This window comes from Ochotona curzoniae, unplaced genomic scaffold (assembly GCF_017591425.1).
Source record: "Ochotona curzoniae isolate NIBS_2020 unplaced genomic scaffold, NIBS_Ocur_1.0 scaffold_3208, whole genome shotgun sequence".
In the NCBI taxonomy this organism is placed as follows: Eukaryota; Metazoa; Chordata; class Mammalia; order Lagomorpha; family Ochotonidae; genus Ochotona; species Ochotona curzoniae.
This window is the reverse complement of record NW_024467106.1, coordinates 23,373,571-23,398,271: the sequence shown is the minus strand read 5'-3', so window position 1 is coordinate 23,398,271 and position 24,701 is coordinate 23,373,571. Positions and strand designations below refer to the sequence as shown.

The 24,701-nt window shown below is 38.5% G+C and overlaps 1 protein-coding gene across 4 annotated transcripts in view; it reads left to right on the top strand.

Annotated features, from left to right (window-relative positions):
* Positions 1 to 24,701, top strand: part of SLC44A1 (solute carrier family 44 member 1) — a 174,986-nt gene that overhangs the window by 76,941 nt on the left and 73,344 nt on the right. For all 4 annotated transcript variants that reach the window (XM_040963874.1, XM_040963875.1, XM_040963873.1 and 1 more), the window contains exons 4-5: positions 7,994 to 8,130; positions 18,568 to 18,661. In XM_040963874.1, coding sequence (XP_040819808.1) covers positions 7,994 to 8,130; positions 18,568 to 18,661 — 231 coding nt within the window. The remainder of the gene's footprint in view (positions 1 to 7,993; positions 8,131 to 18,567; positions 18,662 to 24,701) is intronic.

Genomic DNA, 24,701 nt, shown 5'->3' with positions numbered 1-24,701 from the left:
TAGATCACTTTCCCCATTTGTTGAATTAGCACATTGTCAGGGCGAAACCTAAGATGCCTGTGACCCAGCATAAATTCTTGGTTAATTCTGTTCTCTTTACTGTTTCCTGTATTTATTAATGAAAACTAGGGGCTGTCACTGCGGCATGGAAGGTAAAGCCACCACCTCTGATTCCAGCATCCCGTACGGGTACCAGTTTCACTTCCGATCGAGCTCCCTGCTAATGGCCTGCGAAAATGGCCTGATTGCTTGGTCTCTGAACCTATGTGGGAGATCTGGAAAAAGCTCCAAGCTCCTGGGCTGTTGCAGTCATTTGGGGAATGAACCAGCAAATGGAAAATCTTTGCTCTGTTTCTCCTTCTCTCTTTTAAATCTGCCTTTCCAATAAAAATAAATCTTTCCAAAAAATTAAAAGAGAGAGAAAGATCTTTCATTTCATTTCTGAAATGCCTGTGCAAATCAGGACTGATTAAAGCTAATGTTAGGAACTTCCTCCATAAGTAGCAGGGACCCAGGTCCTTCAGCCTCATCCACTGACAGCCAAAGTGTGCATTTTGAAAAGCTGGAGGCTGAGACGGAATTAGGACTGGATGCTAGTCCTTCTGCTATGGGATGCAGGCATCCCAACAGGTGTCTTCACTGCTATGCAAAATACGCACTCCTCTCACTAGTTTCAAACTTCCCGTGCCACCATATTACTAAGTTTCATCTTTGTGCTCTGAGTACAACCTAATAAGTCATCGCTGTTCTTGGCTCTTGGTTCTATTCCTAAACTTCTAGGACTTTGTGCCCCCTTGTTGCCTCACTGTTCTGTTTTCATTTTTGATACATCTGTCCCCCTGTTAATGGTATAAACAGAACATTTTATTTAGATATGCCTCTATTTTTTATCCCTTTTTGGGGTCATTTAATTATATTTCAAAAATTTCAACTTTAAACGTTTATATTTTCTGTCCTTTACATAATCCTGGAAACTACCTTCACTGTGCTATATATATATTTGTACACACACACTCTTACCTGCTGTTCTTTGCTGTGTTTGCTCTGCAGTTTGAACATTTTTTTCCATTCCTAAGTTCAAAGCTTGCTTAGGTTGTTTTGCAATTCCCTTTGTGAGCATGCTCTGTGTATCCAGTGATTGTGCAGTATATAATGGCTGTGCCAGTGGGTGCAGAGTCTAGGCTATTTACTTTCTGGAGTATTTTTCTGTCCTTATTTTTTTATTCCCAGTTTTGGTGTTTTATTCACTTCAGTTGCTTTAAAGGATGTGAAACCTGAAACAAAGTGTTTTTCAGTTATTAAAAGGCTTAATAAAAGATACACTAAGGATAACATGAAACAGTGAATTTTTGAAACATTTTTTATTAAAGATTTATTTATTTATTGGAAAGTCAGATATACAGAGAGGAGGAGAGACAGAGAGGAAGATCTTCTGTCTGATGATTCACTCCCCAAGTGAGCTCAACGGCCGATGCTATGCCGATCCGAAGCCAGGAGCCTCTTCCGGGTCTCCCACGTAGGTGCAGGGTCCCAAAGCTTTGGGCTGTCCTCGACTGCTTTCCCGGGCCACAAGCAGGGAGCTGGAAGGGAAACGGAGCTGCTGGGATTAGAGCTGCCCATATGGGATCCCAGGGCGTTCAAGGTGAGGACTTTTTAGCCACTAGGCTACGCCGCCAGGCCCTTTTTGAAACATTTTTATTTGAAATGCAGAGTTAGGAGCCATCAAGACAGAGAGACCATGCATCTACTGGTTCACTCCCCAAATAACTGCAGTGAGCAGAGCTGAGCTGACCTGGAGCCAGGAGCCAGAAGCTTCTGGATAGGGGCCCAAGGACTTGAGTATGCTGCTTTCTTAGCCGATAAGCAGGAAGCTGGATCACAAATAGAGCAGCTGGGACTAGCTGGCACAGCAAACAGAAGCTTAGCCTCCTGTGCCATGGCGTTAGCCCTAAAACAATTGCCGTTGACTTAGATTTTTGGATTATCATTGACACTGCTTCTGCACCTTGGAGGCATAGGGTAGAAATGTCAAGATGTGCACTCACAGTTAGCCTGAGAAACTGTCTCAAAATTTGCATACCCCCTTCTTTTCCAGGCAGTTGTCTGTGACAATAAAATTAGACTGGTCTGGAAAACTTTTCTGAAATGTTCTTGGAACTGTTACCTTGTGTCTCTTGCCGGTTCAACCAAGTATATGTAAATGAAATTTCAGTTATATTAATCTAGCTTGTCAGTGCCATACTTATTTAAGAATTGAGAATTAAAAAAAAGATTTTTTTTTATTTGCTTGAAAGTCACGGAGATGGAGACAGGTCTATCTACTGGTTTGCTCTCTCCCAGATTATAGCTGGGGCTAAGCCTGGCCAAAGTCAGGAACTTGGAATTGAAGTTCAGGTATCCCAGGGGGCTTGCAAGAACCTAATCACTGGAGCCAACGCCTGCTGCCTCCCAGAGCACGTGTTAGCAGGAAGCTGAAGCTGAAGTAGAGCCAGGACAGTAACCTGAGTGCTCTGATAGGAAATGCAGGCTTCCCAAGCTGTGACTTACCCATTGCTCCAAGAGCTGCTTATTCCTAATATGTGTTTTTCCCAAGCATTTTATTACTTATTATATTTATCATCATTATATGATACAGTTCCATAGACTCTGGGATTTCCCTTATCCCCTCCCCATTGCTTCCCCCCTCAGTGAGTTCCCCTACATCATTACTAAAACATAGTTCTTCATACACAGTCATGTGTCCATTATTGCAGGCATGAACAATGGCAGAGAGTCCAGCATCCTATTTTCCAAATATAGTAAACAGTTTTATTGGGAGTCCATCTTTAGTCTGGAAGTAGAAATGTTTACTGTATTATATCTTCACATCTGGATATGATAGTCTTCATTGCACAGTTACTGTACATCCCTTTAAATGAAAAGCCTCAATACAAAATCAACAACAAGAAGAAAAAAGAAATTGACAACGCCGTGGAGCCAAATAGTATGGTACCAAATGACTATTATCAAGAAAAATAAAATTGCCACATATGCTTTGCTTTGTTTAAGGTGAAACCAAAACTAATTTGAGAATTACTTCAGTTGACTATTTTCAAAAATTATAGTACAAACACTTTTCCTGTTATAAAAGTATTCAGTTCAATATCAGTTAGTTAAATTACTGATAAACGTGTTGCCACAAATGGACGGAAATTCAGAATACTGGAAGCATAACATTCGATATTATTATAAAATGGTTAAAAGTAGGAATGGTATCTATAGAATGCATTTTTTGGAGATCTATATAATCTTTTTATCTTTATTTTTTAATAATCTTACTTAGTTGATTAGGGTACAAAAGGTCAAGGGCTATGGGGTGAAAGAGGGTAATACCATTGTTTCCACACTAATATTATCATTTTTCCCTGTATCTAGGGTTAGGGGAGTAACAAAGGGAAAAGCCCCACCCAACCTCCCACCCATCCCAGATCCCAACAGGAGGCGTGCTCCGAGGGTCCTGCTCAAACAGTTTTGATAGTTTATCAGTTCTGGATTGCTGCCAGTCTCGCATTTTGGGAAACAGAGCAGAATGGAGGCAGAGTGATACGCAATCTCAGATTCTTCTAGGCTCGAATTTATGCTTGAGTACGCCATGGCTCTCCTGGGTGCGGTAGCAGATCTCTTGGGACCTCACTGCTGTCTTCTATGGCATAGCAATGGTTACAGTCTCACAACCACAAGAATCAAATGAGATTCAGAATATAACAGGGCCCAACACTGAGCACCAGAAAATGGGAACAGTATCATTGTATGTGTGCATAGAGAATTAAATTTTATGTGTTCTTAGACTACAGAGGTAGGTCAGACATAGACTATAAATGTGTTACATCTGTGTGTATTTCCTGAATATGCCATTTTAAGTTATTTTTTTTATTTTGTTGATTTTAGTTTTTCAAACCTACATATAGTTATTTTCATTTGTTAGACTCTTTGCAAGATGCTTCTGGCCCTCTTGTTGTTATTTTCTTTGTGCTAGACATATTCTGATAATCTGCTTAATTCTCATCAAGACTGATGAATGATCGGTCAGAAAATCCATGTGTAAATTTCCTCCAAGTTAAAGTTATTGTGGTCTTGACTTATACCCATATTACTAGTGTTGACTCTAGTGTGTTACTATGCAAAAGTATGAAAGACAATTTTTGTAATAATGATGCAGTGAATCAGAGCATATACTCTGTGTTTATGCATTATACACATCATTTGTACTGTCACAATAACATGTGAAATATGTAGTATGTAGTTTTACAGGTAAGAAAACTGAGGCTAAGAAGGATAGACACATTCCCCCAAATCAGAAAGCATTAGGAGAGAAACAGAACAAATGTAGATTTGTCTTAGTAAACTGTGATGTGAGTTTGCTGCCCAGACGCTGGAGTTAATGAAGGAAATGTGTTTTAAAGTATAAAAGAAGTTAGAAATATAGTAGGGTACTTTGGCCTAGGAGGAGGCAGAAGTCTATAGGTCAGTTAGTGCATTTCACGTCAGGAAGGTGTCGTTGACATAGTGTAGGCCTAGGAGCATGCCTCTAGTGGTCTCTGGCTCGCTTTCTTTCTCCTTCAGACTGCATCTACTGTCACCTGATTTCTGAAGATATTTCTCAGTGCATTGCTCATCACTTAGAATTGTGCATTCAGCTGCTGTTCCCTGGTTCGCTGCCCACCTCCTACCCATACCCCCTACAATCACAACAGTATTTTTTCAGAATTAGATGAGTTAATACATGTGAAGGCTTTATTATAGTGTGGTAAGTACTCAGTAAATGTGGCTACCATCATTATTTTTGTTACCGTTAATAGTGTTAGTGGTGGCTGCAGCAGTGGCTAATTGAAAGGTTTTATGACACCTTCCTTAAAGATCAGAGTACTACCTGTTCAGGACCTGGCTTTGTGCAGCTCATTGTGCAGGGTCCCAGGCATTTATATGCTTAATCAGATGCACAGAATAAAGGACATTTAATAAGGACATGCTTGTTTCTAGCTAAATGCCAGAAGTAGTTCTCTCTGGATCCTAGTTCCTTGCCATCAGCCAAAGAAATAGTCCGCAAGTCCTACTTCCAAACCACATTTTCCCCGATGTCATTTGAAAGACAGAGAGTCACAGAAGGACATGGAAGGATCTTCCATCTGTTGGTTCACTTCCCAAATATTTGCAACATTCAGGGCTTGATCTGGCTGGAGTTAGGATCCCAGAATTCCATCCAGGTCTCCTGTTGAGTGGAAGGGAGGAAGTACTTGGGCCATGGTGTGTTGCCTTACAGAATGTGCTTTAGAAGAAGGCTGGATTGGAAGCCAAGGAGGTGGGATTTGAAACAGGAATTTCGGTATGGGATGTGGGCATCCCATCAGTGAGCTACTGAATCTACCTCACCACATCACGTCTTTTCTTTCCATTTGGCTCTAAAGAATATATTTTTTTCTGATATACATTTATGTTGTCCATTCCAGTACATGTACTGACTTTACATTGTTTTGCTTTTCAGTGTTTTCACGCAGCTCTTATTTTTAGTTATATTTCTGGTTCCAGGTTTGAAATGTATTCTGCATAGCAACACAGTTGAACAGTGTGGGAAGGGCTGTTGCCATATATATGACTTGCTGCAAACTTCCCTGGACTTAGTGTGCTGACATTCTTTTTTATTTTTTAAAAAATCTGCTTATTTTTATTGGAAAGGCAGATCAGATTATCAGATTTATGGAGAGAAGGAGAGACACAGAGAAAGATTTCCTACCCACTGGTTCACTCCCCAGATGGCCACACAGTGGCCAGAGCTGAGCCCATCCAAAGCCAGGAGTCAGGAGCTTCCTCCAGATCTGGGTGCAGAGTCCTAAGGCTTTTTCGGCCATCATCGACTGCTTTCTGAGACCAATGGGAAATGGAGAAGTCAGTATATGAACCCAAGTCCGTAAGGTATCTTGGGGTTTGCAGGGTCAGGATTTAGTCATCATTGAGCTCCAGGCCCATGGGCTGAATGTTTGGTCTAGCCATTATGCCAACTGGCTCCTACATCAGAGTATTTGAGTTAAGTACCAGGCCTGGCTTCCTGCTGGTACAGAGCATGCGGCAGCAGTGATGGCCGAAGCAGGTAGGTCCCGACCCCCAGTGTGGGAGACCTGGATTCCATCACAGCTTCCTGGCTTCTCTTCCATCCAGTTCAGGCTGTTACACGCATATGAGTAGTAAACCAGAGAATTAGAAGGTGAGAACTCTGCGTCTGTCTCTCAAATGTAAAAAAAAAACAAAAACCTGGTTCTTACCTTGTGTGAAAACATTCGTTCTGGTGATTTCTCTTGATTCATACATTTTACTTTGCTTTTCTCAGGTACAAGTGATTAGCCCTCATTTTCTCTTTGGACAAAAATAGCATTCATAATCTCCGCCATCTTTTCTATTTTATAACAAACATTAAAATTAACTGTTGGGGTTAAAGTGGTGGCGTAACAAGCTAATCTTCTACCTGCAGCACCGACATCCCATCTGGGCACCAGTTGGTATCTCTCTGCCCCACTTCCAATCTAGCTCTATGCTTATGTCCTGGGAAAGTAGCAGTAGATGACTTAAGTCTTTGGGCTCCCTTATGGAAGATCCAAAAGAAGCTCTGGGCTCCTAGCTTTGGATCAGTTTACTCTGGCTGTTGCAGCCATTTGTCAAGTGAACCAGCAACTGGAGGAATCTCTCTGTCTCTCCTCCTTTCTCTGCAAATCCATCTTTCAAATAAAAATAAATAAGTCTTCTAAAATATAATTTGTATAATTCATAATTAACTTCCAATTCTAAAGCTATAAATGAATATGATATAAATAATTTAGGATTTGGGGATTGTTTTATCTACTTATAATCTCTTAAATGTTTCATTTATTTGCTTACTTACTTGAAAAGCAGACATAAATACAAAGAGACCTCCATTCTTCCGATTCACTCTCCCAATGTCCAGCACAAGCTGAAGCCAGGCACTTCATCCAGGATATGTACATGGGTGACAGCTGCTGGAGTCCCTGCTGCCTCCTGCCAGGACATTCATGAGCAGGAATCTGGGATTAGAAGTGGAGCTGAGACTCAAGCCCAACTCTGATATAGGATATGGGTCTCCCAAGCAGCATCCTAACCCTAGACAAGATGCCTGCCACTACAAGAAACCTTTTTTTTTTTCAATTGAAGATTTATTCATTTTACTTGAAAGTTAGAATTACAGAGAAGTGAAAAAACAAAGAGAGAAATCTCCATCATCTGATTTACTCTGTAAGTGGCCGCCATGGCCACAGCTGGGCCTGTTTAAAGCTGGAAGCCAAAAGCTTCTTCTGTAGCTCCTACATGGGGACAGAGCCCCAAACACTTGGGCCATCCTCCGCTGCTTTCCCAAGCCTTTCATAGGGAGCTGTTTTGGAAGTAGAGCAGCTGGGACATGAACCATTGCCTGTATGGGATGCCAACACCACAGGTAGTAGATTACCTTGCTATATCACCATGCCAGTCCAGATGGACCTTTTTTAAAAAACAAAACAAAATAATATGTGTTGCAGTTAATATAATTAAAAAATAATTTGAATTCTTTTTAGAAAATAGGAATTATGAAAAGCAAAAGAAAACTAATACTTTAATACTTAGAGATGGCTGAAGTGGTGATATATTTCCCTCTAGTCTTCATTCAATTTCATGTTTTATATATATGTATATGTATATTCACCTTGATAATTATGTGTTCATTAAGTAAAGTTTATAGTTACATATAAACTGTAATTCAAATTATATAATAAAAATTAGGATATTTTAGTAATTGTTAGCATTGACAGTGTAAGAAAAATGAAATAGTTGATTTTTTATTTTTTTAAAATTCATGTATGATTATATTTGTGAAATGTTTGTTGTGAGTTCAAACTTTTAAGCTTAGTCACTGTGTAGTAAATGAAAACACGTGTCGTGAAATAATATCCCAGTTTCTTTCTCTATGCTTTAGGTATGTATTCTTTTTGGATCCATGCAACCTGGACTTGATAAACCGGAAGATCAAGTCTGTAGCACTGTGTGTAGCAGCGTGTCCAACACAGGAACTGAAAACCTTGAGTGATGTTCAGAAGTTTGCGGAGATCAATGGTGAGACACTTAGGTAGCTTGTTAAACCACAGATTTCTGGTCCCTACCCAGGAGAAATCTAAGTTGGTCTTTGGATTCTGGAAATTTTTATCTTTTATAAATATCTTGGAGGGGGGGAGCTTTTGATATAGTATGTTGAATATTTTGGAAATTATTAGACCATTCTATGTAAAATTTGCCTTGTTTCCCTGTCTTACCAGTGTTGATTGAAAGTATTTCAATTTATATCTCCCCCAGCACGTTAATGCTATCATATATGTACGTTACAGGAAATTTGAAAAGTTCCAAAAGAAATGTAAAGTTGAAATGAAAATCATGTCTTTTCCAGTGTGGTTGATGTGTACGTATTTTTGTTCCGCTTTTCAAATTTAACAGCCCTAACTGTTTTGAGTTTTGAGAAACTCTGAGGTTAGCTGCATGAGAATTAGAAAAGCAAAGCAATACCATCAGCTTCCTGAAATCTTAGGTCTGTTCTTTCGGTTTCTTACCTCTAGATGATCTCAGTTGTGCATGACTGACTGAGTTGTTTGTAGGGAACATTTCTACAGGCCACTATCTGTGGAGGGCTACATGCAGATGGCTCCTGAAGCCAATGTTTTTGAACAGCTTGTTGAGATTTCATGTTTGTGTTGTGTTTGTGGAACGCCTCAATGCTGCCTGGTCCTGCCGAGTCCACAGACTAGTTCTTGGAACAGGGGTTGACTCTGGAGTCCACCCAGTATAATTTTTATCTGGGTGCACAGAAATAGCTTGGGATCACTGTAGCTGTGCAGCGTAACTGGACTTCAGAGACTTTCAATGGGGAGCTGCCCTTCCCAGGCCAGAGGGCTAGCGCCCGCTGTCTAACTAACCAATAATTGATGCTCTCCTACTGATTGATGCTGTCAACATAAGAAAGGTGACCGAGCCTGGGTTGGATTTGCTTCTGAATTCTAATTCTGCTTCTGTCACTGACTGGCTCCATAATGAGGAGTGAGAAGTATAGCGTCTCTGAACCTACATTTCTTTATGGGGGGTGAGAGTGAGGGGAAGTGGATTAAAAACAGTGAGATGATGCATAAAGAATACTGGGCATCTTGTGGGGACTGAATCCATGCCAACTGCTGTTCAAGAACTTGTATTCCCCATGTGTGTTGGCTTGCTGAGCCCAACACCAAGATTATCAACCTTATCTTTATGAGGTTTCTTAGACAAGGGTGAGTCACTCCAAGGTTTTCCAGAATCTTGGACATGGTGAGTACAGATAGTCTTCTCTACATATGGTAAAGTTGAGTAATTGAGCCTGTAACTCTAGTCTCAGACTGTTCAGATTCAAATGTTCCTCCTACAGGTTAACAGCTGTGGGACCCTGAGAGAGTTACTTGGCTTTTCAATGCCTCAGTTTCCCCCTCTATGTTATAGGGATAATAGAGCACTTAAACTACTTTATAAAATTCATAAATGAAAAATGCTCAGAACAATGTCTGGCAAATAGGCAATAACTATTGTGACTGTTGTCATTGGAATAGTTACTATTATTCCACAAGTGGAAAATAGCAGTCCTCTTTCCCCCAGTCTCTACTTAACTCCCTTAAATAACACTGCCTTAAAAGCTTCGCTCAGCCCTGATCCCTGGTTCAGAGGTCATCAGTGGTTAGAAAATAAAAGTCTGTACATATTATGCCAGCATGCAGAGCTGTGATCTGTGCTGCTCTGTCTCCAACTTGTCCTCTCCATCCTCCTGGATCAAATGTCCCTTGAACTGATCTGACCTCCAGGAGACCAACAAGGGCCAGTGTCTTTGCAGCTTTGTGCCCTGCTGTGATGATCCCTTGAGGTGCAACACCTCACACTGCTTGTTGGAGTGCTTGGTTTCTAGTGCAGCATTCTCTACTAAGTGATACTGAGCATGGCCCATTCAAAGCCAAGACCCTCCTGCTGGATTTCACAGGTTTGTATTTTCTGCAGGGTCTGGCATAGATAGGTGTTTGAGAAGTATTAAAGAAACATTTTCCAGAAAACAAACTTCTTAAACTGGAGACTAGTTGTAAAGATATCCTTTTGCTTTGGAACCAACCATAAGCAACAAGTCAATAAGTTAGGCATAAAAATACAAAATGACGATAGCATCAAGAAGCATGGCAATAGAGAATGGGGAGGACAATAATTTTAAAAGATAAATTAAAAGGGCCAAGCACAGTAGCCTAGTGGCTAAAGTCCTTACCTTGTACAGACCAAGATCCCATATGGGCACTGGTTCTAATTCCATCAGTTCCACTTCCCATCCAGCTCCCTGTTTGTGGCCTGGGAAAGCAGTTGAGGACGGCCCAAAGCCTTAGGACTCTGCACCTGCGTGGGAGACTTGGAGGAAGTTCCTGGCTGCTGGCTTCAGATAGGCTCAGCACCAGCCATTGTGCTCACTTGGGGAGTGAATCATCGGACAGAAGATCTTCCTCTCTGTCTCTCCTCTCTGTATATCTGACTTTGCAATAAAAATAAATAAATCTTTTTTTAAAAAATTGCACAGTTCTACTTATGTGAAATATCTAAAGTAGTCAAACTTTAAGACAAGAAGTAGGATATTGATTGTCAAGGCCTAGGGCAGGGGGTAATGGAGAGTTGTTCTGTAATCATGAATTTTCCACTTTGTAAGATGGAAAAGCTCTTGGATTGGTTTTGCCTGTAGCTAATACTGCTGTTATGTATAAGTAAATGGCTAATATGATGCACTTTCTGTTATGTGATTTTTTTCAAGTAACATATGCTATAATATTGATATTCCTAAGGACACTATGTTAAGTGAAGTGAGCCAGTCCACAAAAGGACAAATACTATGTGATTTCCACCTATAGGTGAGGTGCTTAGGGTAGTCAGGGCTGTAGGAGGTTTGGAACAAGAAGGTACTGTTTGGTAAGTAGCATTTCAGCTTTGCCAGGTGTGTGACTATAAGGTCTCTGAGCTGTCCACTTAACAGTGGTTAGCATAGGAAATCTTACCATAACTTTTACAAAAGTTTATGGAAGAGAAATATCTTGTTTGATGCATTCACTTTAAAGTGCTAATTCTCAGCCTTATTTTAAAATGCAGGACCATGTTTCTTACTAGAATGAAAACATAATATAAATCCTTTTCAAAGAATTTTTACATTTCCAAGACAACATTTGAAAGTATTTTTTTAACCACTTAGGACTTATTATATTTCAGAACTGTCCATTCACTTGAACTATCCATTCACTTGAACCTTTATTGCCTTTGAAAGTTATTTTAAAAGTTTATAAGGAGAGGGCCCGGCGCAATAGCATAATGGCTAAGGTCCTCTACTTGAATGCCCCGGGATCCCATATGGGCGCCGGTTCTAATCCCAGCCGCTCCACTTCCCATCCAGCTCCCTGCTTGTGGCCTGGAAAAGCAGTCAAGGATGGCCCAGAGCCTTGGGACCCTGCACCTGTGTGGGAGACCTGGAAAGAAGTTCTGCCTCCTGGCTCTGGATCGGCACAGCACTGGCCGTTGTGCTCACTTGAGGAAGTGAATCTTTGGATGGAAGATCTTCCTCTCTATCTCTTCTCCTCTCTGTACATCTGCGTTTCCAATAAAATAAATAAATCTTTAAAAAATTTTATAAGGAGGAATCTCTTAGTTCCTATAGCACTGTTTGTACAGATTACATTTATTAGGCAATAATAAATCTTCAAGTCTATTTCTTTTAGACAAGAAAGAGGAGTCCTTTTGGACAATTAAAGCTTGTCAAACAGCTCTGTTGAGTATCTCAGACTGGTATAGCATATGGAGGAGATAGCTGGGTTTTAGATTTGTTATGTGCCACATTACAAAGAGCTTTAAAGATAGATTGAAGAATCCAGATGCATCTGAGGATACAGGTTCTGGGATGTGAGTTGGGTGATAGGCATACAAATGTAAGCTTATTGCGACTCATAATTCACATATGAGACCAATAGAAATATGTGATGCTAGAGAAGAAAGCAATTTTTAAAAATTCCTTAAAAATTAAAATTGCCAAATAGCAAATAGCGTAAGCACTGGGTATCAAATTTCTTTCAGTTCTTTGTTTATCATCCTCTTGCAGTAATGTATGCATTTTCCTGGGGGCAAGACCATGCTCAATTCATCTCTGAATATCCAGGCTTAATAGAGGAGCTTATGGTTATCCACAAATGTTTTTGAGAGAATGATAGACTGGATTTTCCTATTCATCTCAACTGCCACTTCACAATTTCTCATTTTCTCATTATACTTTGTCCTCAATCCAGTATCTGTGCAAGTTGCTACTAACAGGTAAATTGTTTAACTTCAGTCTAACCAAAATTGCTGTCAGTTCTTTTTACTTATCTCTAAATATTTCATTATATTCTTTCATTGATCTTTCCTCTACCTCCTCTCCAAGTGATTATACATACCTTTTCTTCTCTTGAGCCCTCTCTTTTATTTTTATTCTTAACCTTATGCCTTACAGAGAAAATTGACACCAGCTGATGTGAGCACCCATATGAGCTCTTTGGGGCGAGTGTGAGTTCCATCTTATTGTGATTTTCCTTCTCTCTGGTTTCTGATGAACAGGTTTCTTCACTCGTTATTTTTAAAACTCAAGTAATGCATTCATTGTAGGGAGTGGAATAGAATCCCCTTCCTTCTGAAGTTAACTTTCTACACAGCCTTTCTGTGGCAGATGCTAAAGGCATGAGGTGATGGAATCTGTTCTGAGAGTTCTCTTTTTTCCAGTGATTGCAGTCCTGCATCACTGGCCTGTCAGGCAGCCTTCACCTCCCTTTCCCCTGGATTCAGCCTGGGCACATGAGTCCAAGTAGATAATCATTCATTCATATATATATTTTGCATATTGTTTTGTCTTTTCATTGGCTATCTAAATTCTAACCAGAGGTTTAGAAATGTACATAACTTGTGAGTAACTTGGGGACTTGCTCTTGGCAATGCTAATACTTCACATGAGATTTTTACTACCTTTACCATTATTCATACCAAGCTATTTCATAGCACAGATTTTGTCTTCCAAAACACAACAGTGAGTTCTGATCAAAAGCTCATTTATGTAAGTTTCAAATGCTTTATGGCCTTCTTGCCACTTGGACCACAAGTAGAGTCCTACAGCTTGATGTTCTCGTGCTGATAATTGTTTTGACATTAAAAACTTGGACAGGTCATATGAACCGTTCAGATTAAAAATTGCCATATGAATACTAATAAACCATTTGATTATCATCTTACTAAACTTAGAGTCAATATGAAAGGATGATACTATATTACTTTGTTTATTATCAGTCTATAACAATGGAAATTCAACCATAGAATTAGCATGGATTCATTTTGGTGCAGTGAATTAAAGGCTTGGCTATGAAGTCATTTGTTAATGAATAAAATCATGAGATTGAGCAATAAATTTAATTGCATCAAATTTAGAGACTAGACTTGGCTAATTAAAAAGGGTGAAAATTCTAAAATTAAAAATAAAATATGAAAAAATTATATTTGATAATTCCATTTAAACTGATTTTGTTATTCATCAAATAGAACCTATGAAGCATGTGCAAAAGATACATATATATACATATAGTATAGTTGAGAGTCAGATTTCCCCTGCCGTCCCAAAACACCCAGTAAAGATCTTACAAAATTAGTTCATTTAACAGATATTTATTGTGTGCTTAATTTGTGTCAGTAGTGATTGACAGGTAATGTCATACCCCCTGCTGGCTAATTTCTGTAGGCAGAAAGTATAAATTGCAAATATGCCTACAACTTTTATTGGTTAGGAGAAATTGAAATATGAAAAGTGTCTTCTATCCTCTTGGCATATGAATGTACATTGAATTCTTGACTAGAGAAAATGAGGTTAAATTCATCAGATTTCACAAGGCAATGTTTTCCTAGCTAGAGAGATATTTTCTTTTCTATTGATTGCAGATTTCCAAATCATATTTTAAGGAATCTTTCTCTCATTTTCAGAAATATTATGATAAATTAAAATTTCAAAGCAAAACATTATATTATCCCCAACAAAACATACTTTGTTTTGTTTAAAATTTGGTTTTATTTGAAAAGTAGAGTTACTGAAAATGAAGGACAGACTAAAAGAAATTTACCATCCACTGGTTCATTCCCCAAATGGCTACAATGGCCAGAGTTGGGCTGAAGCCATTAGCAAGGATCCTCTTCTTGATCTCCCTATGGGTGCAGGAGCCTCTTCTAAGCCCTGCTCTGCTGCCTTCACAAGCAACTGGATAAGAAGTAGGACTGTTGGGAATTAAACTGATGTCCTTATGGGGTGCTGGTGCCATAGTTGAAGGCCTAGACAGCTATGCCTTGACTCTGAGCCCATAGCTTGTGTGTGTGTGTGTTTCAAATAAAATTGGATCAAAACTTTGGGAAACATTTTTGATTGTTGTACAAGGTGAGGCCTGCAAGGGACGCCATTGAAATCTAGTACAGAGAGGCCTGGGAGATTGCCAAATCCTACAAAGTACAAAATAGCTCCTTACAGCCATGAATTGTCTGGCACAAAATGTCATAATACCAAAGTTAGGAAATGCTGTTTTGGTTAGACTTTGAGAGTTTGGTTAAAACAAAAATGCATTAGCATTGTATATAACACATTACACCAAAATATGAAAGTTTAATACAATGATCTCAGTTTTCTTCTCAATCGGGATTACCATTTTTTTTTTGACAAAAGACATTTGGGTGCCAGCAGTACATCAGGAAATAGAGATTCTAAATATTTCAAAAACCACAAGATCCTAGTTGTCAAACAGTCCCTATGCCAAAAGTGAAATTGATATATAATTAAAAATTATAGAATAGTATGCCACATTTTATAATAAAACTAAATAATCAGTAGTCTTTTTAGGTGTGTCAGAAAAGGATTAACAGAGGAAGTTATATTTAAGTAGTTTGTAGGACTTCTGTTCAAACATTAACACTTTGAAGTTAATTGGTGAATAACTGCCCAAACAAAAAGAACAGTATAGGAACAACTTTGGAAACTTGTAAAGAACAAAAATTAATTACAAATATGTTGAGATGGAGCTGGGGTCGTGCTTTAGTTGGGCATTGAATCCGAGAAGTTTGGACTACGCTGAGGTTAGGGGTGTCATGACACTGAAAAGCATTTTACAAAGACCATTTTCATAGTTAACGTATTGGGTGGAGATGAGAGCATTTTACCTGATGCAATAGGAGAAGGTGAGTGTCTGATATGATACAGGAAGGTATGATCATCAGGACTTGGTATGGGGAATGTCTTGAGTGATAAAGATGATGGAGAGAGATTCTTGGGGAATTTGTTAATGCTGAACCAGAGATTTCATGGATGGAAGGACCATTAACCAAAAATGACAATACAGGAGGAAGTGGGTAGGAAAAATAATTTTCCTTGAGATATATATTGAGGTATCTATAGAATGTGGTTTTTGCTAGGTAGTTTATTGAATAGTTGTCTGATTATGTTGATTAAGAATGATAGAAAAAAATCATCATGGCTTAGAAGTAAGCAATTTTATTTCTAAATATGCCAGTGATTGCCTGTAAGGCCTTCGCACTATTTTCCTCTGCAATTTTAGAGTGGGGTGATGGAAATGTACCTCTTTGAGTTGATATAAATGATAGTGTAAAAGGAATAAATAATTAAATATTATAAGGCATTTGAAAAATCGTAGTAGTTAAACATTCTGGGGGCTATGGCAACCGTTTACCATGATAAATGTTTATATACCCAAGTTAGGTTCCTAAGATCACTCATTTTGATGGCTCCTGAATAACATTGGCTCAGTTGCATGGATTGCCTCTGGTGTTCATTAGATAAGCTTTTGTTTTTAGCTTTTGACTTTTCATTGCTCAAGCATGATTTTTTTACCTGCTTTCACATTAGAAGGAAAACTTTATCTTATGGTTTATGTTAAAATCTCTTGTGCCAAATATTGTTTATACTGCACTCTAAGAAAAATAGCATTTAAAATAGTCTCTGAAAATACATCAGCTAATGAACATGCAAAAAAAAATTGTAAGTATGTGCCTTTATTGTGTTGTTTTAATATCTTTACTGAGATTTCTCCATCAACCCTTTGAACAGAAAGCAGTGTAAGGTTTGTTGTGATTGCTGCTACTCACACATATAAAGACCTTTTTTTTCCTTTAATCTATTTAGTGCAGGATCTATTTAGTACTGGCCTGTGTCCCAGAAGACCATCAGAGATAAGGCTATTATCTTTCATTGAGTATTATCCTGGGAAAGTATTTATAAAATTGAACTCTGTTGCACCTGCTGACCTCCTTTTTTAAATGAAGAAAGGGTGGGGATGGAGATTGTGTTTGCCGAATTTAGATGAATCAGTGTGTTTAACAGCACTGACACAAAGTGTTCTAGTTAGGGCTTTTTGTATTGTGCAAATCAAATCCATTTTGAACTCTGAAAGAAGTTGACAATTCAGATCAGGAAGTTGATGATTACATTGGGTGCTCTGCAGTTATTTGTACAGTTGCTGGGTTTTTTTGCTTTTGTTTTTGTTTTTTCACAAGTGGTTCTATAATAGGACTGCTAGCTATTTGGGGATTAATCTAAAATCATTTCTGCAATTTTTTTTCTCCAAGACTGCTATCAGTGGGACCTGCTGGCATTTTCTTCAAACATGAAAAACAATACTTTTAGAAGAGTTTCTGATTAAATTTTTAAAAAGATTTTTATTAAGGATCAATGACCATCATGATGAAAACAATGATCAAAGTCAGTCTCTAAAATAAAATCTCCTATTGACTGCATCTTAAGTTGGCAGCTTGAAGCATGGTGCCATATAACTTAGAAGCATCTCTCTTAACAAGTATTTTACAGTGTCGAGTTACTTCAATTGTCTTTATCTGCTGTGTGTGTTGGTGTTGCCTATACTGTAACAGCCCACCTATTAAAACATTTAGCTGGTGGTTCATGGTGTTGCTGATTTCAGTGGTGGTTTTGTCTTTCTAAAATTACTTTGATAAGACAAGTTGTAAGTGAAGTCAGTTTACTCTCACTGTTGTTATCCCAACAAATCAGGCTATGTCCTTCTGTAATTTTCTTCAGCTACTTCCCATATGCTTGCTGCTAATTAATTTAGTGTTGAAGTCTGCCATTTTTACTTCGCATTGTGTGTTAATATTTTTTTCCCATGGTGGTACAATGAAAATACAAATTAATTATTTTTTTAAATTAATTTATTTTTTTTGCGAAGTCAGATTTACAGAGAGGAAAGACAGAGAGAAAGATCTTCCTGGCCACAATAGCTGGAGCTGAGCAGATCTGAAGCCAAGAGCCAGGAGTTTTTTCTAGGTTTCCTGTGTGGCCATCCTCCATTGCTTTCCCAGGCCACAAGCAGAGATCTGGATGGGAAGTGGAGTATCCAGGACACGAACCAGCATGTGGGATCCTGGTGTGTACAAGGCAAGGACATTAGCCACTAGGCTACTGTGCCAAGCCTGGGAACACAAATTTATATAATAAAAATGCAGAGCTATTCTGCTTGTACTTTGAATAATAAAATGTTTCACCAAATTAGCAACCTGCTAGGAACTTCTGTAAATCTAGTATGGTTATGCCATATAATGCAATAGTCTTCAAAATTAGAACTGTCTAGGTCTCCTCATTTAATATCAGTTGTATGGAATGAATTTTCTAATATTTGTTGCTGTATTATAAATGAGTATAAGCAAACTTCTGTTATACTGACAGACTGTATCCATCTATGATGTCTATTTATTATTATTTAGATTTGTATTAGCCGTATAGTTAGAAAAATAGATTTTTTTTTTCCGTAATCAATCTAAAGTTGGTTCAAACTGTTTCACACCGTGCAAGAGCTGGAATCAGTTTTATCAATTTTATCAATTTATTCAATTTATAGATAGAAATTCTTTTTAGATAAGAAAATGATCTACTGCCTGAATACATGTGTGCCTTATGCAGTAATTTTAAATACTTATTCATGGAAAGCATAAAAAAAGACTGTAGTTGGGCATGGATTTTTGCATTTAAATAAATGTGCTGGTTTTAATCCAATCCCTTCTACTTACTACTAGCTGTGCATATGTGGCTAAGTTATCTCTTTGCCTCCATTTCCTGCTTTCTGAAGTAGGCTTAATGATGCCTGCCTGACAGAGTAATAGTAAATGATGACATATAGAGATATATATACATGTCACCTTGCATAGACCCTAGCATATGGCAGACACTTCGAAAAGAGATAGTTGTAGTGTTTATTATCTTTAAGGTAATTAAAATTTACACATACTGTTAATTTCACAAAGGAGTTTGTTTTAAATGATGTGTATTGGTAATGTCATATCCTTATGAATTCTATGATGTTTGAAAGTTGTATATTCTGACATTATAGCAAATCTTTATGGCAATGTGTTCGGATTTTGTTCTGCCTGCTCACATAGAAACTTTTCTTTTAACAGGCTCAGCTCTATGTAGCTATAACCTGAAGCCTTCTGAATATACTACATCTTCAAAATCTTCTGTTCTTTGCCCCAAACTACCAGTACCAGCGAGGTAATTTTTTTTAATAAAGTTGTTAACCTTGTGATTTTTGTTTTAGTTCATTTTTTAAAAAACTGGGTACCCATTGTACCAATGTAAACAAATATTTTTAGTGTAGCAATAAAAATGACAACATACTTTTCATATTGTTTTTAAAGAATGTGTAGACAAATAACTTCACATTTTCACATCTTAAATTCTTTTAGGGGCTTATTTTTTTGGTTTTTATTTTCATATTATAACTGTTAGTTACATAAAAATATGAAATCATTATGACATTTGCAACAAATTTAGAATACAAACCTTTATCACTAAAGATCCTTTGAGGTTGATCCTAGTGATACTTATTGGGATTGTTCTTTAATTCACGATGCAAATTTTAAAAGTATGCCAGTAATTATTTCATGTATATATTCTCTAGGTATTTTCTCAGTGGGCTGTTTACCATTTCTTATCCAAGGTCTTATTCAGTACTTTTTTTTTATTAAGAATTTACTGCATGTAGTATATACAAGAAATAAGAACTGTTCTTTGGAATGCTTTCATAGCAGCTATAAGTAAGGGGTACTGATCAGTTTTGTGTTACTACAAAAAATATCTCTCCTACAACTAACTCGATAAAGATGAAAGGTTTATTTGTTTCACAATTTAGGAAGTTCAAGACTAGGATCAAGCAGCCTCATTGATTCAGTCTCTGATGATAGCAGTTGATGGTGACAAATGGCAGGAGCATGTGTAGGAAGAAAAGATTATATCGTGAGCTGGTTCTCCAGTCCTCTGCAAGGGCACACCCCTAGTGACCTATGGTTCCCTCTTTGGGCCTTGTCTCCTGAAAGTTCCATCGCTTCCCCATTCACGCCACCCTGGGGACCAGGTGTTTAACACACTGGGGGCATTCAATAGCTACACTGTAGTATTAGGTTAATTTTTATATTATAAGTAGATTTGTTCCTTAAAAAGGGGAGGGGAATCCTCTAAGCATTACAGAATTCTGATTCTTCAGAATTCGGTATGTATACATATAGATGTATGTGTGTGCATGACACTTTGAAGTCTGTCAGTTCCTGAGAGTGCTGGGCTGCACTGCTAACTGGTTATGATATGAATCAACTTCCGAAGGGCAAGTGACTGGAAACCACTTTTCACAGTTCAGTACATGGGTAAAATTTTTTGAGATTTGTGTCTTCTTTTCTTTTGGACTACTTACAGGTATAACTTATGTTTTATTTGAAATTTTCTACTGAAAGATATAAAAAGGAGACAACCATTAAATTGGTTTCCAGATCCTAGTCTGTCAAGTTGCTATTAAATCAAAATCTAAATTTTAAGGACACAGACATAATGGAACTGTTTCAGAAGATATTCAGTAGTAGGGCACTTAGACCAATAAATAAAAAGATTGCATGGATAAAAAGACTGCATCAAGAAAAAAGGAGGGGGGAGGTTCCTTTGAATGGAATCATTTGAACAATTTTATGTAAGGAAGCAGAAGAAGTTGTACGCCTTTATCTACCTTGTAATTGAAGTTCATTTTAAATATACATGCCTTGAGTATGTGTTCATTCTTCAAAAGCCAAAACATATAAAGAAGGGAAACTAGAAGGCCAGAATGTAAGGATGAGGCTGGTCCGCTCCTGTGCGACGTGGCTGAGGCAGATGTTGGAGTAGGTTCAAATCACAGTGCAAGCTCACACCTGCCTCTGATGCTCTGATTCTGCCATGCTGAGGATGGCCTGTTACGGTTGTCAGAGGTGTTCTAGCTTCAGCTACGTGAAAATGCTCATGTGTACCCGCACTCGCACAAGTCACAGCATAATGTTAAGGCTATGGGTTTATAGGTGGATGAGATCATCAACCGGTATCTCACTAAATCTGAAATGCAATACTGAACCAACGTCACCCAAAATCAACTACGCGCTGTGTTTATACTATGTTTAAGCAGTCTTAGGTTTTACTTATTTTAGTCCCTCACGACCTTCATTTATTCCTTGTTTACTAATGTTTCAATCATGTGAAACAGCATTAATTCTTTTTTTTATTAAAGATTTATTTATTCATTGGAAAGTCAGATATACAGAGAGGAGGAGAGACAGAGAGGAAGAACTTCCGTCCAATGATTCACTCCCCAAGTGAGTGCAATGGCTGATACTATGCCGATCCGAAGCCAGGAGCCAGGAACTTCTTCCAGGTCTCCCACACGGGTGCAGGGTCCAAAGGCTTTGGGCCATCCTCGACTGCTTTTCCGGGCCACAGGCAGGGAGCTGGATGGGAAGTGGAGCTGCCGGGATTAGAACCGGTGCCCATATGGGATCCCGGCGTGCAAGACAAGGACTTTAGCCACTAGGCCATGCTGCCAGGCCCAAACAGCATTAATTCTTCATGAGACTACATTGACATCAGTTTTTTATTTAACTGACATAGGTTGAGTTACAGGGTAAAAACTGTTGCTATTTTGCTCCAATTCTTGGAAGCAGACTATCCACATGGGCAAGTGTTTATCTACAGCATAAAAATGACTTGAAAGGTTAAATTCAGAGCAGACATTACTTAGCATTTTCTCCTAAATAAAAATAAAAGGCTTAAAATTTTGAGAATACAACCCATATTTTCAAATCATCTTTCTTTTTAAAATAAAATTACATTCTTTAAAAAAGATTTTTTTTAACATGGAAGAGTTACAGACTAGAGAAAGGAAGAAAGGGGAAACAGATCTTTCATCCTCTGGTTCACTTCCTCAAATGGCTACAGTGGCTGTAGTTGGGCTGGTTCAAAGCCAGGAGCCAGGAGTTTTTCCCAGGTTTCCATGTGTGTGCAGGATCCCAAGCACTTGGATCATCTTCCACTACTTTCCCAGGCCTCAAGTAGGGAGTATTTAAAAAGCAGAAAAACACTTAAGTTATTGTGTATTTTGTTGCCATTTAATTTGGAATCATTGATTTTATGGGTAAGCTCTTTGCTGCTGCTGCAAATCGGAAGACACAAGTACTTACTTCTACTCTGTTAGTTAACAAATGTGCAAACTGAGAAGTGGAGTGACATATGGCTCTCTTAGAATTTGAGCTTTTACAATTATCTAACAGGAAAAAGAAACTAAAGAAAGAGGGCCAAGAAAATAAATAGGTACCAAAAACAGTAAAAGGACACCAGTATCCTCCAGGTGAATATATTTTGTTTTCAAGGTTGGAGGCAAATGTTACACAGAGGTTATGTCAGAGATAATAGTATAAATGCACAGAAAGCATAAAAATATAGGTAATCATGAAACAGTAAGGATATTTTTGGACTTACTTATTTTTATTTGAAAGCCAGATATTGGGCCCGACCCGGTGGCACAGTGGTTAAGGTCCTCGCCTTGCACGCCCGGGATCCCATATGGGTGCCAGTTCTAATCCCGGCAGCCTCGCTTCCCTTCCAGCTCCCTGTCTGTGGCCCGGTAAAGCAGTCAAGGACGGCCCAAAGCTTTGGGACCCTGCACCTGTGTGGGAGACCAGGAAGAGGCTCCTGGCTTCAGATCGGCATAGCATCAGCTGTTGCGCTCACTTGGGGAGTGAATCATCGGACAGAAGATCTTCCTCCCTGTCTCTCCTCTCTGTATATCCGCCTTTCCAATGAAAAAATAATAAAAATAAATCTTTTAAAAGATGTTTATTTTTTATTTTTATTGGAATCTTTTAAAAGATTTTTATTTTTTATTTTTATTGGAATCTTTTAAAAGATGTTTATTTTTTATTTTTATTGGAATCTTTTAAAAGATTTTTATTTTTTATTTTTATTGGAATCTTTTAAAAGATTTTTATTTTTTATTTTTATTGGAAAGGCGAATATACAGAGAGGAGAGACAGGGAGGAAGATCTTCTGTCCGATGATTCACTCCCCAAGTGAGCGCAACAGCTGATGCTATGCCGATCTGAAGCCAGGAGCCTCTTCCTGGTCTCCCACACAGGTGCAGGGTCCCAAAGCTTTGGGCCATCCTTGACTGCTTTCCCGGGCCACAGGCAGGGAGCTGGAAGGGAAGCGGGGCTTCCGGGATTAGAACCGGCGCCCATATGGGATCCCGGGCGTGCAAGGCGAGGACCTTAACCACTGTGCCACCACACCGGGCCCCCAAAAATAAAAATCTTAAAAAAAAAAAAAAGAAAGCCAGATATTGGCCCTGGTACAGTGGTTTAATTCTCACTTTGCAAACACCAGGACACCATGTGGGTGCCAGTGACTGCCCCACTTCCCATCCAGATTCTTGCTTGTGGTCTGAGAAAGCAGAGGAAGATGACCCAAAGCCTTGGGACCCTGCACCCACGTGGGGGACCTGGAAGAAGACACCTGGCTGCTGGGTTTGAATCGGCTCAGCTCCAGTTGTTGTGACCTTTAGGGGAATGAGCCAGTGGATGGAAGATCTTTCTCTCTGTCTCTCCTCTCCATATATCTGATCTGCCATTCCAATAAATATAAATAAGTGAAAGAGAGAGTGAAAGGGATGGAGGAAGTGAGGGATGTGAAGGAAGGAAGAAAAAGAGGAAGGGAGGAAGGAAGGAAGATTTAACAGAGAAAGGAGAGACAGAGATTTTCCATTTGCTAATTCACTCCCCAAATGGCTGCACTATTCAGAGCTGAGCTGATCTGAAACCAGAGATCAGGAGTTAACTCCAGGTCTTCCTTGTGGGTACACAGGCCCGAGGATTTGAGTCATCCTCCACTGCTTTCACAGGTCATAAACCGGAAGCTGGATCAGAAGTGGAGCAACTGGGACATGAATCTGTGCCCCTATGGGATGCTGGTGTTTGTAGATGAAGGATTTGCATACTATGCCACTTTGCCAACCCACCAGGGATTTTGTTTTAAAGAAAACCAGGTTTTTTAGAAAACTGTGTAACTGAAAATACTAATTTGGCAATGACCACATTAGAAAAGGCAGTTGTAGATTACAAAATCATTGTTAAATATTTCTGTCTAAAATCATCCTCCATTAACTTAGAAACCTATAGTTAATCCTTTTTGATTCTTGTAGTACTTCCAATGAAGTCCATTTCCTCTAAAAGTATTCTGAAATGTAATATCTTTTTATATGACTAAGGTACAGGTAGATCTTTTAAAAAGTGTGTTATTGCTTCATTTTGTATAATGGAATAAATGGTATTGCTAACTTTTATATCATTGGTGCTTATTTACTAATAGGAAAATTCATAGGTAGTTCACTTATAATCCTATTTGAAAAGAAACATTATAACTTTTTGAGGAGGGAAACAAAGATACTATTTTGCTTTGGGTCCCACAAAGCTGCTTTGCTGAGATTAGACACCTTGGATTTGATTCCCAGTTGGGTAATCCCATCCACTGATTCCACCACAGTACAGTGTCAGCTAAGAATGAGAACACATTAGTATCAATCCAGCCAAAGATGTTTATATTATAGGTGTCATTGGTACTCCTACTCACAATTCCAAAAATGTCGGCTCCGTGTTAGTAATGGCTAAAGTTTAACGTCATGTACACGCAGGTGTGTATTCATGTGTAGACATACGAACAGGCTCGCTTAGAATCCAGCACATCACAGCTGAAGGCATATTCATAGTCCTTTGCTTAGAATTCTCATTGGTTAGATGTCCTCCCAGAAGCTGAAGTGGCACTGGGTCATAACTAGATTCATGTCATAGTTCACACATAGCTGTGTCCCTTTACAAGTGAATTATTAAATAGTTGATTATTTTACTTTTTTTGAACATAAAATCTTAGATTAATGACAAAGATATTTTTCACTTTTTTACATTCTTTTGTTTCCATTATGTATAATACTTTCTAGAGAAATGTCATTACTATATCAGGTATAGTTTTCCTCTGATATTATTATACCATAAGCATATCTGTGGTTTTAAGTTGCTGTGTATTATGCAGTATTTTAATATTTTGGCATTACTTGTTTATAGAGCTGTAAAACTCTATACATAGATCCAAAACCCCTAACCTGGGATTTTTATCAGCCTGAGATTTTGTATGCTGTTCTGTTAGGGGAAACCTTCTGTTAATGGTGACACAAATCAAGTAAAAATATTATGTT